This window comes from Anastrepha obliqua, chromosome 5 (assembly GCF_027943255.1).
Source record: "Anastrepha obliqua isolate idAnaObli1 chromosome 5, idAnaObli1_1.0, whole genome shotgun sequence".
Classification (NCBI taxonomy): Eukaryota; Metazoa; Arthropoda; class Insecta; order Diptera; family Tephritidae; genus Anastrepha; species Anastrepha obliqua.
Genome location: NC_072896.1, coordinates 92,639,525 through 92,656,327, shown reverse-complemented (window position 1 = coordinate 92,656,327; position 16,803 = coordinate 92,639,525). Strand labels below are relative to the sequence as shown.

At 33.3% G+C, this 16,803-nt stretch overlaps 1 protein-coding gene across 2 annotated transcripts in view; it reads right to left on the bottom strand.

Annotated features, from left to right (window-relative positions):
• The window catches only part of LOC129246917 (dual 3',5'-cyclic-AMP and -GMP phosphodiesterase 11), a 168,404-nt gene that overhangs the window by 13,273 nt on the left and 138,328 nt on the right, over nucleotides 1-16,803 (bottom strand). For both annotated transcript variants that reach the window (XM_054885659.1, XM_054885660.1), the window contains exons 8-11: nucleotides 7,430-7,585; nucleotides 6,181-6,543; nucleotides 5,050-5,208; nucleotides 4,781-4,957 (exon numbers count right to left, since the gene is read on the bottom strand). In XM_054885659.1, coding sequence (XP_054741634.1) covers nucleotides 4,781-4,957; nucleotides 5,050-5,208; nucleotides 6,181-6,543; nucleotides 7,430-7,585 — 855 coding nt within the window. The remainder of the gene's footprint in view (nucleotides 1-4,780; nucleotides 4,958-5,049; nucleotides 5,209-6,180; nucleotides 6,544-7,429; nucleotides 7,586-16,803) is intronic.

Sequence of the window (16,803 nt, the reverse complement as noted above, 5' to 3'; positions counted from 1 at the left end):
AAATAGTAAATATTGCGAAGACTTTTTTGTGGAACACTAAAGTTTACCCGCTCAAGTAGAAGTCAACAGTCGATAATGTCATTAACAACACTGAAAATAAAAGAAAGTGAAAGAAATGTACTTTTTTTCTAGACCCTCCAAATTAATTAGATTAAGCCGAAAATTATAGGAAGGAGCAGGGGTATCAAATCGTAGGCACGTAATGCCTATGCTCGAAATATTTTTCGAGCACGCTCAATTATGTGTTAATCGAATAGCAGTCTCGGAAGAACGATTATAACGACCGAAAGTAACTTTAGATCCACCATTTTTATAGTGAATTTTCCTTATTTTAATGCGATTTTTCAGCGAAATTGAATTCATTGCGACAACTGCCAAAACTACAACTGTGAATGTGACAGAAAATCAAATGTCAAAACTGCCATGATAATAAATTTTACCCTATTAAAAAATATAGTTCTTGTTGAAAAAACTTGTATAATTAACTATTCGCACAACCATTTGACGGTTTCTAAAGTGCTGCTGATAAAACAAGATTAGATCACAGCTGTCGTATGCGAAAAGCACTGGTCTTAAAATATCATAAAAGCGATGCAGCAGCATACACTTGACACCTCCTTGGAGGCAGTGCATGTTTCATCACCTATACGAGTAAGTAAAAGAGATGGAGTATAATTATTCATAACTCCAACCATATAAGTTCATACATAACTAGTGAATTTTCCAACAGGGCATATGACTTTATATTACTTTGCATTTTGATATAACTTTCCCAAATGACAAGCTTATGTTTAACGCTCAATTTAATTCGTTTGCTTTTTAAGCTCTCAGCCTATTATGTTGTTGCTGTTGCTATTTTTGTTATTGTAACAGCATAAACATTCCTCATAAAGGTTTGGGCAATGCTGCTGGAGTGACAGTCCGTGGCCGAATATAAATACGGGTTGTTCCGGTAACGTAGAACCGTCAGTCTTGATGGGCGTATTTTGTTGCTCTTACTTTAGGCTTTTATTAGAGAGTTGCGCCCATTTTTGTACGGCCTAATTCTAAGTGTAAAAGGCTTTGTCGATAAAAGATAAGCCGACACAGAAGTTAATCTCTTAAGCGTAGTCCACTTTAGTACATAGAATTTTTTCATTTGAATTCTGCTTCTCTCCGCTTGCCTTCATTTTATTGCGTGTGTGCCTCGCTTTTGGATAGTAATTGGGCTAATGAAAATATATATAGTTATTATTATCTGGGTACGTTATTCTCATAGTTAATTGCTTTTCTGTAGTCGTTACTTTCTCTTTTGAGCAAGGTGTTGCCTCGAAATTGAGGAAATATCTTCTGTCCTCAACTGAAGGCGAAATGCTACCGCTAATAAAAGCAACTGATCGTATATGAAAATGCAGTGAAAAAGTTGAGGACAAAAGAGGTAAAAACCCGGCTTTATTTGTAATATCCAATCGACATTATTTTTTACAAAGACGGAAAGGACTTCGCTTTGCTTTGAGAAATTTTTGCTTGCGAAATTCTCTTTCACTTAGTTGTACAGCTTTCGAGAGCATTTTTCTTTTATTAATTTTTCTTTATCAATATATATACTTTTGTTCTCAACGATAGCAGCGCAACATATTGCAAAGTTTGGACTAATTATTCATCTTTTTATTTTTCATCTAAATTTCAAAATTTTTAGTACATTTCTGGGTATCCTGTTTTGTAGCTTATTGAGTCTGGGTAGTTGGTATAAGTTTGAATTGGCTTAAAAGTAGAGTAATTATTGACATTTTTTTTATTCTTCGCTCGTGGTTTTATGCATTTTCTCCATATAAGAAAATGTCGAGCTTTTGTGAACTAAAAAAAATTATCAAAAATCCACGCGAATTGGGAGCGACTTTGAAATTTTGAAATTTGAAAAGTCGTCAAGAAGCATCGAGAGATTTCGTAACTCTCAAATCGCTCAGGCTAAACTTCCCTTTGTAATTCAAGCTCTGAATAGTAGATAGTCAAGGAGGAAAGAAAAGAAGTAACAGAAGGAAAAAATAAGATAGAATAGAGGAAAATAGGTAGTTTGACCAGTGAGAGTTTTCCAAATTCATTGGCAAATCTGAAAATATCTGCTAGTTTGAGAAAACGAATTTTACTCGTTCTCATGACGTCAGAACCCAAAATACGTAGCCTTGCTCTAGCAGAGGCAGGACAATCACAGCGAAAATGCTCAGTGCTATTAGCCTCTTCTAGGCAAGACAAGCAAGGTGGTCATATGCTGACCTGACATGAATTGTATCCTGTAATAATACCGACGCTCGTTCTACGAAACCAGAACGACCCGTATTTACTTATATATCCGGCCAAGGACTGTCCCTTCTGCAGCATTTCCCGTACATATATGGATAATGTTTATACTGTTACAACAACAACAACAACCGGACCATCACTCTTTATACAAATTGCATACATAATCGCTGATCCACTTCATGATTCCAGCAGAACTGATTATGATTATTGGCTCTAGTCCCTGTGGGGTAACTGCTGATCTACAGTTGGCCAATTCATCGGCAATTTCATTCACTTGAACCCTGCAGTGTTCTGGAACCCATATAAGTACTAGCAGCCTGCCTGCCTTGCAACAAAATTAAGCTTCTTCTTATATGCTTAAACAATCTTTGAGGTTTGCTCTGCGTTCTCGACTTTAGTGCAACCTGACAGTCACTAAAGACTGCAATCTGTTTCCCGCTCCATCTCTTCTCAATTATCCATTCTGCTGCTTCCAGAATGCCAAAAAAATTTCGAGTTGCCATTCTTCCCATAGCGTAATGATACTTATTACTATCGTTTAAGTACCATCCGGCTCCAGAACATATTTCTTTCTTGGATCCCTTGGGGAAGATAATATCCGTCAAGCCCCTTTGAATGGCCTCTAGATTAATTTGGCATCAAATTTCCTTCCAACTTCCATAAATTTCCTTCCTCTTTCACAAAATTGAATGGCCTAAAAACCTGCACACCCAGAATTTTTTTAAGACTCGAACTAAAGAGTTTACAATTTTTTTTTCAATTTTATAATAAGTTTGGAACTAAGGAGTTTAGAATTTTGATGAAATTTTTTTGCACTTTTTCCAATTTTCTAGAAAGTTTGAGACTACAAAGTTTAAAATTTTTATGGAAATTTTTTGAATTTTTTTCAATTTTCTAAAAAATTTAAAACTAAAGAGTTTACAATTTTGATAAAAATTTTTTGCATTTTTTCCAATTTTCTAAAAAGTTTGAAACTAAAGAGTTTAAAGTTGTAATGAAAATTTTTGAATTTTTTTAAATTTTCTAAAAAGTTTGAAACTTTAAAATTTTGATGAAAATTTTTTTGAATTTTTGTAATTTTCCAAAAAGTTTAAATCTAAAGAGTTTAAAACATTCATGAAAATTTTTTGATTTTTTTTTAACTTTCTAAAAAGTTTGAAACTAAAAAATTGAACAGTTTGATGAAATTTTTTCAATTTTCCAAAAAGTTTGAAACTAAAGCGTTTAAAATTTTGATGAAAATTTTTTGTATTTTTTTCAATTTTCTAAAAAGTTTGAAACTAAAGAGTTTAAAATTTTAATGACAATTTTTTGAATTTTTTCCAGTTTTCTAAAAATTTTAAACTAAAGAGTTTGAAATTTTGATGAATTTTTCGAATTTTTTTCATTTTTCAATATGTTTTAAACTGAAGATTTAAAAATTTTGATGAAAATTTTTTGAATTTTTTTCAATTTACTAAAAAGTTTGAAACTAAGAGCTTAAACATTTCAGAAAATTTTTTAAATTTTTTTTCAATTTTACAAAAATTTTGAAACTTTGAGTTAAGTCAGTTTCGTTGCAGTATCGATAATATTTTTATGAAAAAATAAAAATAAAATGAAAAAAAAAAATTTTAAATATTAAAAAAAATTGTCAAAACTTTGCAATATGGCGCGCTGCTTTGAAGATGAACACAGGTGTACATATGTGTATGTAAGACTTTTTACAATTCTACCTGATAGTTAATAAATCACTGTCTTGATTTATTTACCAATTTTCATACATTTCCTTCAAAAACCACATGCAAATGTCAACAAACCGCAACATGAGAAATGCACGATTATAAATGTCAAGAAAATTCAAAATATTTGCAAACATATTCATAAATGGCATTTGTGCACACACACCTATATACGTATGTATATGTGTATGCAAAGCAAATATGAATTTGTACTAAAACCAAATATGGTTATTGAGGTCAAATTGGAGCTGTCTTGTGCAGCGATATGACATTCAAATTGCATCTTCTTAGGCATTGAGTGACACACACGAATGAATAGTATAAAAAAGGATTTATTTATGTGGTATGAAATGCAAGTGCACTCCTGCAACTGCAAACAGTTGTGCATACATCTGCACATACATACATACATAAATGCACACATGGCATCGACCGTTCACATATGGCAGACGACAATAAATTATACCACAGCAGCTTAGGATTGTCAAAGACAAAATTAATTGCATTGGCAGTTGACTAACGAAGATGCTGCAACTGAGCTGCCAAACCAATGGCAAATCATGAATGGAGTAAGTGCATAAAATGTGTGTATGTGTGTGTGGATAAATGTATGATAAAGCATAAAATGCATGTATGGATGTATGCATGTATGGATGTGTGTGTATGTATGTATGTGTATGTATGTATGTGTATATGTGCATTCACTTCAACACTTCTACTCGTTATTTTTATTTTTATTTTTTTTGAATATTCAATTTTAGTAATTAATTTTGACTCACCCGCAACCGATGCGCCTCATCAATGGTCGCCGATGCATGATAGCTCAGCACCTCCAATGTCACACTCTGCTTGGCCATGGCCACAATCGCCTTCTCGTACATGTGTGTATTGTGTATGCCCATGCCGCAGAAAATGGCAAAGGCCTCGACGAAATTCTCATCGTTTTTGGTGAAGTTCTGAGAGGAAAAAATATATTTAAAATTAAGTAATGGGGAAAAAGGTATGTACAAAATTTGTTTTTTTTTTTCGTTTGTATTGCAGTACTCACCAGATCATCAAATTTGTTTATTAACTGTATGACGCCAATAATTTGACCAAGTGAATTTTTGATTGCCATACATAATATGGACTTGTGCTTGAAGTTGCCCTCAGCATCGACGCTGGCGTCGAAGCGATCATCTTCGTAAGCATTTGGTATGTTCACAGTCTGCGGGAAGTGGTAATGATGGAAACGAAATTATTTATTTATGCAAAGGAAAAAAACAAAATTAGTCAAATATACAATATTATATGTAAATAAAAAAAATTCGGCTAGATGGCAACGTCCACAGTATTTTTTGAAGACCATATGTTCGCAAAAATTGTGTACATACTACTGTTAATTTTTAATATAATTTTTTTAATGTTAAATTTTTCTAAAATGTTCAAAATTTATAGCAAATGTGTATATGTAAATTGCGCGTATTTTTGTTTTTTTTTTTTTTTTGGAAGAGCTTTTTTTTTGTAGGTTTTAATTTTGGTTTTAATTAATTTGTAAAAATTTGAATTTTCTCCTTTATGAAATATAATTTTTTTTAATATTATTTCTTGGTTAAAATTCAAAGTAAATGTGTACATATATATAAATTGCGCGAAATTTGGTTTTTGTTTTTTGTTTTTGGAAGAAATATTTTTTTTGTGTTTTGCAATCTTCGTATTAATTAATTTGTAAAAATTTAAACTTTTTCCTTTATGAAAAATAATTTTTTTTACATATTATTTTTCGTTCAAAAGATAAAAGTTTCATTGTTGTAATTTTGTTTTTGTTTTTAACATAACTTTAATTTTTTTCACTTGAAAAGTTGCTTTTATTGTCATTATAACCGAATTCACAAGAAATTTAAAAATTAAAAGTCCGTTTGGCTTTCTAATGGCTATTCTAATAATTTTCATTTTATATTCACCCACTTGAAAAGTGTATTTCAACACCTGAAGTAAAGATTAAATTAAATACCAAAATACTATAAAAAAAAAATATTCTGATAATACTACATTAATGAAATTAGAAATATCAAATACCAAATTTTTCAATTCATATACAAACAATAATAAAAAAACAAACACATGTATGTATATGTTTTCGTTCTCTGGACTAAAAACGCGCCAACAAATAATAATTTTAATTATTGTGCTTACTCACCTCACCGGTGGTAGCCACATAGCCGGTGATGCCAACATTTATGGGGAAACGCGACTCATGCGGACTCGTCCGTGACGTATTCTCCTCGTGGCTGAGATCATTCGCTTCAAAGTCGAACACACGCGAGAAGCTGCCCTTCGATGCCTCATGCAACAACAAAATCTGCACACGCTGACACTGTATGAGGCTCTGCATGTGTGTGAGTATACGGAATACCATGTGCTCAATTGTGCTCTGCTCCTCGAAGATCATACGCGCCAAATCGAGCAGCACTTGATTGCGTTTAATTTCCAGTTGAGATTTCTCATAAAGCTGAGCGTTACGCAAACCAATGCCGCAGAATTGCAAATAGGCAGCGAATACCTAGAATAGTGCAAGTAATGAGAAAGTAGGGGAGAGAGTTAGTAAGGTTTCTAAGGTGAGTAATTTTTTCCCCTGAAGTGGGAAGAATAATTTTTGCTTATAGGTTAAAATCTGAAGAATGTAATAAAATGTTGTATGGGTGGAATACTTTCTAAATTTTTCACTGCATAAATAAATATTTTTTTACTTCTTTTTAAAACTATTCGAACTATCCATTTTTTATAAGATGGCATAGACAAAAGACGGCACAAAAGAGATGCACTCTGCTAAATACACAGCCTTGCACAAAAGTGTAATCACATTTTAGGTAGACAATAGAAACTTTAAGCTACAGAATTAAAATTTAAGTGCGTTAAAGTTGTTGAACGAAAGTTGTCATTTAAAATTATTTAATGCCAATAAAAATTTTTAAATACCAAATCAAAAGAAAAACAAGACGATAAAAATTTAATTCAACAAAATCTCCATTAGTTGCCAACAAATCCAGTTTTCCAACAAATTGCGAAGCCAATGAAAGGAATTTCGACTGGCTAATGCCCTGGAATATGAAAATATTTTCACATTTTCCCACCATTAAAGCGCTGAGTGAGCATAATTGAAAGTAGGTAAAAGTCCATATGCTTGTTTGCGCGTGTGTGTGTGTGCCATTTAGTAATACATAAAAAATGAATAGCAATAAAATTGTGCACAGCAAGTGGGGGCCATAAAAACATTTAGTGTCCTCTAAGAAAATCAAAGTTCGTATAAATTTCAAATTAGGCACAATAAATTGAAGCTGCATACACACATATATTAATAGCTAAAATTTATTGGCGCCTCTTTTTATTTCCACTTTCGTTTGCTGCTTACTTTAAATTTTAATGCTTATCTGTGCACTGATGCTTACCTTCTCATCGGCCTCTGTGAAACATTCACCATTTAATTTATTAATGACCTGTGCCACGCCGATAACATCGCCGGATGAATCCTTAATAGGCATACAAAGAAGCGCCTTTGTGCGGTAGCCAGTTAGACTGTCGATTTCGCCATTGAAACGTTCATCCTGCAATGAAGGAATGGAAGGAAAAGAAGCGTAAATTTCAAATAGTTTTTAGGAGAGAAAAAAACGGGCGTAAGAAATATGTTTATATGTGTATAGCAAATAAATTTGAGCCTACAAATATTTTGAGGCATTTCTAAAAAACGTCCCTACTTAATGAACCAAAATTTTGAAAAAAATAGGAAATTTTAAAAATTTATTAAAATATGCATACAGACCGGAGTTTCTGTCTTTATTTTGCTAAAGGTTTTTGTTTGTTTTGTTTTTTGTTACAGCTTTTTCTCACATTTTTTTTTTGTTACAGGTTTTTCTTGCAGTGTTTTTTTTCTAGCATTTTTCTTAAAGTTGGTTTTTTTGTTAGAACTTTTTTCTTAATATTTTTTTTGTTACAGATTTTTTCTAAAATTTTTTTTTTTTTTTTTTGTTACAAGTTTTGCTTACAGTTTTGTTTTTGCTAGCATTTTTTCTTAAAATTGTTTTTTTATTAGAATTTTTTTTTTAATTTTTTTTTTTGTTAAAGCTTTTTCTTCGAGCTTCACAAGATTTAAGAAATTAAAAAGAATCATTGATGTTTATATATTCGACGAAGATATAAAAAAATATGACTATGACCTTTCAATGGCTATATGCGCGTAAACTGTTTTATCCAAGGCTTATGCGACGTGAGCTTCTAACGCAAAGTACTCGTACTTCCTACAACAACAACTTTAAAACGAGAAAAAGATTATGATATCGATGTCAATGGAAAGAGAACAATTTTGGTGAACAAAAATGTATTTCTTATTCCAAAGGCTTTTAGTATAAAAAAGTACTCTAAATTAAAATTTAATAAGTTTTCCTGTGTTTCGCATCCGCCATTATAATTATTAGACTACTACGCACTGCAACCAAACGAGATCTATTGTGCAAAGCCTGCTGAGACACTTTATATTTTAAGGCTTTTTAAGACGACGCCATAGCCGAATGGATTGGTGCGTATCTACCATTCGGAAGCACCTGCGTTCGTAATCCGAAGCACGAAACACCAAATGATAGAAAACGTATCTTCTAATAGCGGTCGCTCCTCGGCAGGCAAACCCCTCAATGAGTAGCTGATATGAAAAACTTCCTCATAAAGATCCAACTGGCGTTTTTCAATTTATGCCCAAACGGAATTAAATCGACCCATTTCTTAAACGCATGGCCACTAGGGATGAGGAATGGGTAACATACGACAATATTGCGCGAAAGTTATCGCCTTTAAATCGTGATGAAGCAGCTCAAACAGTGATCAAACCAGATCTAACGGCCAAGAAGGTTCTACTAATGTAATGGTGGGACTTGAATGGAATCATTTATTATGAGTTGCTTCCGTATGGCCAACACTAAATTCAAATCGCTACTGTCAACAAGTGGGCCGTTTGAATCTAGCAATTGATCATAAACAGCCAACAGAAGAGGGGTTGTGTTCCATCAGAACAACACAAGCCCACACACATCTGTAGTGATTTACCAAAAACTTCGTAAGCTTGGTTGGGAAGTTTTAATGCATTCACCATATAATCCGGACCTAGCATCAAGCAATTACCACCTTTTTCTCTCATTGCAAAACTTCCTGAGTGATGAAAAATTGGTATTAACTGAAGATTGGGAAAATCGATTACTGGAGTTTTTCGCCAATAAGCACCAATACTACTATGAAGAGGCATTATTATTTTTTTTTTCCTTGTTCACTCCTCTCGGGAGTCTATGGCCTTGACAAGACTTGTTTTGCGTTGGTTTCGTTAATCTATTTGATTTCTGACTGGGTAGGTGATTAGCCTTCCGCTAGAGCCAGAGCCATTATTTATCTTTAAATTAAAATAGCAAACAATTATATGAAAAAACGGTGCATATTTGACCCAAATCGGGCAATCCTTAAATACGATTTAGAATTTTCCAAACAGCCAAAATACAACTTTCTATAATACCTAGTCGGAGTTAAAAATGTTAAAGTTTAACTTAAACCTAATTTTCACTTATTCAAAAAATTATATATCAGCATAGCAGACTCAAAACTCAAATTTAAAAATATGTACTTACGTATACCTGAGGAAATTCAAAGTACATTTTTCAAAAAAATATTTCTATTAATAATTTTCTTTATTTCACTTGAGCACTCAACTTTCTTTCAGTGTTAGAGAAGTAAAAATATTTACTTAATGAAAAATTCTTCTATTTTCGAAAAGGTTTTTTCACTTACGATACAGTAGATTAAGTCATGCCTTTCTAGTGAATAGTCATTTTGTATTAACTAATTTTTTCTACTATTATTTTGTAATATATTTTTTCTACTATTATTTTGCACCATACATGTATGTGAAATGCTGCTGGAGTGACAATCCTTGGCCGGTTATAAATCCGGGTCATTCCGTTAATTTTGATTATCGTGGGAGCATCGTTTCAGTGACAAAAAATTATCGTTTTATTCGCTATTTGCCAATTGCAGATTTTCTATCGCACGACAAATTGACCGCAAACTTCGGTGAACATAAATCCATATACATAACTCATTCATATATTGAACTCTAGAAAGCATTTTAATCGTTGAAATGTATACATAAGTAAATCTTTCAGTTATGTTGGACGAAAGCTTCTGCTGCTAGTTGCCTTCATTTTGTAAATTGATTATTTCATATTTCATACTAACTATATTAATTAAATAAATAAATAAAGCAAATACTTTTATGATCTAAGCTGATTAATGAGCATAAAAAAATTTTCTGTTAACCAACAGACACTAGAACAACATTAATCAAGAGCCAATCAGCATTTAGACTTTCACTCATACACTGTCTGTCGTATTCGTTCTATACTGTTATAATATTACAATATGAAACTAAAGATCAAACTCTGCAGAAAATATCCCGTACGTATGCTCTGCGGGATTCCAGTCATCTCTTCATATGCCTCTTAAACATTGAATTGTTTTTCCTAATTTTTTTATATAACTTAGTAAGCATAGCAACATATCGCACTTGTTACGTTAAAGCGTAACAACTCAAAATCTAAACATTTTCAGTAGAGACGAAAAACTGTTTCCGTAAATATTAATAATATAGGTATTACAAGGGAAAAAATATGTAATTGCACGAAAATATCATTTAAAAACAATATAACGGTTGTTTCATTCTTATTTGTTTAGTAGTTGCGCTAAAATAACAAATTTTTTAACGTAACAAGTGCGATATGTATGTAGCAATTACTAACAATTCTTCAACTCAAAATGCTGTTAATCTGCGGATAACCACACAAGAATAGTTAAAAATTTCAGTAGCTTTTCATATCTCCAACAAAGTCAAAAATATCGAAAATTACTCTCGCAAGTGGCAGTACTTATGCATATAAGGAAGTATTGATATCAGTCAATCAATCGCTTCAATCTTTTTCATTGCGAATTCATTTCCTTTCTTGGTAACCACTTCATTACGCCTAAATACTCCGCGTTTGTTTAAGTAAGCAATAGCCAGGCGCAGCACATCACAAAAACGCAGAAAAATTCAGAGAAATGTGCATTTAGTCATGCACGGCAAAGTGAGAATTCCCATATCGGTACACACACTCACATATACGAGTATACCAACAATAATAATGACTCGCTCACCATAATCAACATCATCATCGTTTTTATATTGAGTATTGAGCGAGCAGTGGACTATCAACCGTACTGATGCACTGATTAAACAAACTACTTGGAATCACCTACAGCAATAACACAGCTACCCACATATGCATTTAAATACATATTTACGTTTGCAGTATTAATGGGAAAATGTGGTTTAAGTAGTAATGAGTCGCCAGAGACTCATTGGGTGTTGTGTATTTACTCATAAGAGCTTATTGAGTGATAAATGATAGAAATGGATCTTATCAATTTTGTATAGGTAGATATATTTTACCAATGCTACATTTGCGCAAAATGCGTACTGTTAGCAACAGTGGTTTAACAGCGAAGTACTCGTATACTTTTGCATGTGTGACTAACTGCTTCTGCGGCTGTTTGCAGAAAGATTAAGTGTGTAGTGCCGATACTTTTTTTTACCTTTAATTTAATAAAGTTTATGAATTCAGTACTTAGTTGTTAAAATACCAGAGATGAGAATTTAAAATTTTTTATATTAGAAATGCACTCGGGAATAGGCCTGCAGGAAAAGTTCACCTACTTTGGAAAACCGATTTGTGTTAACTACGACTCTTTACAAGGAAATCTAAAATTTGGGTAAATTTTTCTAACTAACAGCCAGTATAAGCCAAAAAAAAACCGCCCTGGACTAGCAAATGTAATTCTTTTAGATAGAAGAGGATAGGATCTCATGAAATACCGAGAGAATTATAAAAAGCGAAAATGTATACCAAGACATTAACATTATTGAATATAGCAAAGGATGTGGAAAATTCCAGGTTAACCTCAGGTCTTAGGTCATGATTTTAAGTAGACTAAAAAGCGAAAAAAAACTCAAAAGTATAAGTAGAAGGCAAAGAAGTACAAAGCGAGTAACATAAGAAATATATAGAACAGAATGATTAAAACTAGTGCGTTTACACGACAGTCGGTTCTACGTTACTGGAACGACCCGAATTTATATACGTTCAAGGACTGTCAATCCAGCAGCATTACCTGTACATGTATGGGGAATATGTATGCTGCTACAAGAACAACACTTCACACAGGTTCTGATTTTGAATAAAATCAGAAAAACAATCAAATAAAAATTTACAAGCACACAACTAAGATCTAAGGTAAGATGATGATATACATCAGAAAATGAGTTGAAATACAAGATGGAATAAAACTTTATCGAACGCTATTTAAGAGACGAGCAAGCTGAATGTCGTCCTCACCAAAGCTGGATGGAACAAGACAACACTCTTCGCATCGTAGTAGAACAATCAGTTGAGTGGCGCTCCCCGCTTTACTCTGAACTGGCAGTGTTTCATAACGGCAACATCAACGACCCACCTTCTCTTCGCGATCGTTCTAGACGACGTTATGAGCCAATTTACCCTGCCCAAAAGAGACATCGTATGGAATATCATTAGACATTTTGAGCACCTGGACTTCACCGATGACATCTACCTCCTATCTCTCAAACTCACTGACATGCAAGCGAAGGCGGACAGACTAGTCACGCTGGCAAGCACTGTTGGCTGGTGCTTACCAGTGCTTACCAGCCAACAGTGCTTGCCAGCGTGACTAGTCTGTCCGCCTTCGCTTGCATGTCAGTGGCAAATCAAACGCAGAAAGTGACGATGGATAGGTCACACACTTGGAAAACTACCAGATAGCATAACGAGAATGGCACTGGACTGCAAGCTGCACGGCAGCGGAGGTCGCGGTCGACCAAAGATCACTTGGCGGAGTTAGCAAATGCCAACTTCACATGGGACGACGCAAAAACAACAGCCCAGAAACGTGTACGATGGAAGAATCTTGTCGCGGCCCTATGTTTCCGAGCGGAGTGAGCAAGGATACAACAAAAATAAAAAAGGGAAGTGGAGATTTTCCTCTAGGGCCGACGATAGAATAGGAGGTAAACTGTTCCTGTACGCCAAATTGACGCAAATTAAACAAATTTTACTTAGACTTCAAGCAATAGATGTTTTTTTAAGAACAGATTCACTCGTTTCATGCTTCTTTTTAATTAAATACCAAATAGCCAAAAAGTTGACCCTTCTGAGTTGAGATAGTGGATGCCGTATGTGAAATAAATGGAAAGTTTGTTACTTAGGGTAAATTACTGTCTAACTTCCTCTCTCTTCCCAAAGCATTCGAGCCAACATAATATTTCTTTCGCAAAACATTTGCATAATTTTTAGTTATAGCCAGCAGGATGCCATAATGAGTCAGAAAAAAGTTTAACTTGAAAAATAGATATTTATAATTTACCCTTTTTTGGTGTTATTTGCATATTTACTTCATGCATTTATATATTTAATTTACTTAATATTGTAGTCAGAAAATATTTTCCTGTAAAAGATAAACAAGCAAAAATAAGTAGTTTTTAAGCAGCTAATTACATAGAAGAATGTGTGGGTATTTAAACGCCAGCCAACAGCACCAATTAGTGGTTTCTATTTCTGATGATTTACATAACATTAATAAAAACAAAATTTAACAAAACTTGGAACAAAAACATTTAATGGCAAAAAACTATTTCACCACTTAATGATTTTCTATAAATAAAAAAGACTAGTGAAAAAGTAATACCATGGCACAATAATTTATACAGCATTTCTTCACGAACCATAATTGCAGTTTACGCTCAACTGCTGTTAAGGCAACAACATAGATATTTAAATAAAAGCATTGTTTTTGCATACCAAAGCACATTAATTCACTTTGGTTTACTTTGCAGTTAGAGCGCCATACACAGCTATGAGCAAACATGCAGTAAATGTAAGCAATTAGATGTTGTGTGTGTTGTGTTAATGTTTTTGGTGTTTTTATCATATTTGTAAATATTTATGTTATATTACATTTAAATTATAACTTTTAGAAGGAAAGAGCAGATAATAAGCAAACAAAAAGTACAAATTTCACAGATTACCACCTTTACATAAGGAAGCAAATAGCTTAATAGCTATCGCTGAGAGCAAAGATAGAATTCAACGAATGATCAGCATGCATGGATAAGAGCGCGAGAGTGAGATCGGAATCACCGCTACATGCGATCTAACAAAAACTGTTACTTTAACAGCGCCAGCCAGATTTCAGTTGTTTATTAGCTGTTGTGCGTATAGAGAGAGCGGGAACTGGAATTTCATTCTGTATGGTGAATTTTGGTTTTTATTATGAAACTACTTGGCAAAAACAGTGCTGTTGATGTAGTGGAGGAGCGAAAAGGGATCTAGGATGGAGAGTTTCTTAAAATATGAAGTAACCAAAAAAAAGCAAACTGCTTGCTATTTAAAAATTGCTTTTATTTAACTAAAAACTATCAGGTAACGAGAACATATATAATACATAAAAAACTAAACACTAATTCAAAACTGTGTTCCTATTTTATTTCCTGTTCCTATTTAAATAGCCACAAAATTTTCATTTATTCCTTAGAAGATGAATTGCGAAACTTACTTACACATGAACTCGTTAAGACCACTAAGCACTTGCCAACATTTTTAACAACCATTTTTCGTAACAGTTTTCTAGTGCTTTCACAAGCTGTAACAATAAAGTTCGGGGGGAAAAAGAGTGGTGCAAATACGAAATACAGCATACAAGCACACGAAAAATAAAGCAAAACTATCATTAATCTTTCTTGTATGTCTGCTGGTGAAATATTAAGCTCTATGGAAAAGCCAAAGCAGTTGAGAGCATTTCCTTGCAAGCTCACACAGTTATATGTACCTAAAAGCAACCATAGTGCACGTAAATCTTACAAAAATTGTATCTCAAATTTTATTTATTTTCTGCTTTCCGAACACTTGCCAAAGCTAAAAGTAAAGTGCAAAAACAAAAATGTAGAAATGTAAAAATGAAAAATGGTTTTTGACCGGAACTTAGAGATGTTTTAATTTTACTTTGATTCGCAAATAAAAAAAATAGTGCTCTTGGAAATATGATTAATGGCTAAAGGCGCTAGTAAAATGGAAATGACGAGCTCGTTTCTTATAGATGGCAAAAGAGAAAAGTCACTGCTAAAAGTTTACTGTCAATCAGATGAGATTTGCTTATTACGCAACTGGCATATTTTAAGATTTGATTGGATTGTTACGAAATTATATACGATTAGTTATAAAAGTATTTGCTCTTACTGCTTTAAATGTTACATTTCGCTCAACTTTTTAACTATTCTTAGCTTTTGATTTCATTTCAAACATTTCCCAACATCTTCCGTTATGCACGTAACTATAAAAATCAGGTGGCAACACTATTCTGAATATTACTGGTATTAAAGTTTAGTAATTATTTGATTATACAAATTATCAATTTAGCCCTATTTTACAATATTTTCGAACTCAGGCTTGATAAAACACCTGAATATCCATGTTGTAATGTTATAAATATTAAATTGAAAAAAAAGAAATCAAATAATTTCAGCTAAAACTCTTCACATATTTCTTTTATCGAAATATTTTACAGTTAAATATTTTTTAATACTTAATAAAATTTTATTTTTAAAATTAGGTGGCAGCCCTATGCAAACAGACTTCTGAAATGGGCCCAACGCAAATAAATTGCATTTGATCTCTTTATTGTGATTTCTAACTTGATTTTAACTAATTTGAAAATTTGGAAAAGATGGCAACCTTGTACAACCTTCCTGAACCTTGAAAGTAAAACATCATTGCTCGATTAAAGTAATAAAATAATTATTATGTTCAAGATACCCTAAACCCACCTTCGACAGGCTCTTCAAGACTAACATCCCGTCAAGAAGAGAGTGGCACGGCCCAAGGAAAGGAAGGGAAATCAATTTTTACACGGATGGATTCAAACTTGAAAATAAAGTAGACTATGAAGTTTTTTCAAAGAATTAGGATTACAATTACTTATTTGACTTACGGACTACTGTAGTGTCTACCATGCACAAGCCTAACCCATAAAGGAGGTAACTGTGTACCTTAACACATAACATAAACTACGATAGACAACTTCTCGGACAGCCAGGTGCCCATCAAATCAATGGAAGTAGTTACACTGAGATTAAAGATTGCTCAGGACTGCCTGGCAGCTCTAAATGATATTTGCACCTCGACCTCATGGTCTTTTGTGCCCTCTACTCATCATAGTATCATATTCTGAAAACTGGAACATCTCGAAGGTCTTGACCTATAATTGGTTGTTAGGTAGGCACTCTTCTAGGCTAGGAATATTTTCGTATGAATTGTTGTAGAGACGAGAAAGAGGGACGCACAATAGAACATTTCTTTTGTTATTGTCCATCCGTAGCTAAGAGTAGAGAAAGACTGTTAGGAAAACATTCTTTTGACTCTCTTGCGGAACTGTCCGGTGTTGGGATAAAACCTATTCTACGCTTCATAAGCGCGTATAAATGGGTCCGTGACAAATAAATACTAAGTTTCCTGTGTTATACAGTGATACCACAACGGACCTATATGTCGAAGTGAGTTGGCTACGATAGCCGAATACCACAAAGACTTAACCCATGTCAAAATAATAATTAAATAAAATAATAACTGAGTCTTGGATCCCAGCACAGATTGACGTAATACTTTTGTAAGTGTGTAGAGATATTAGG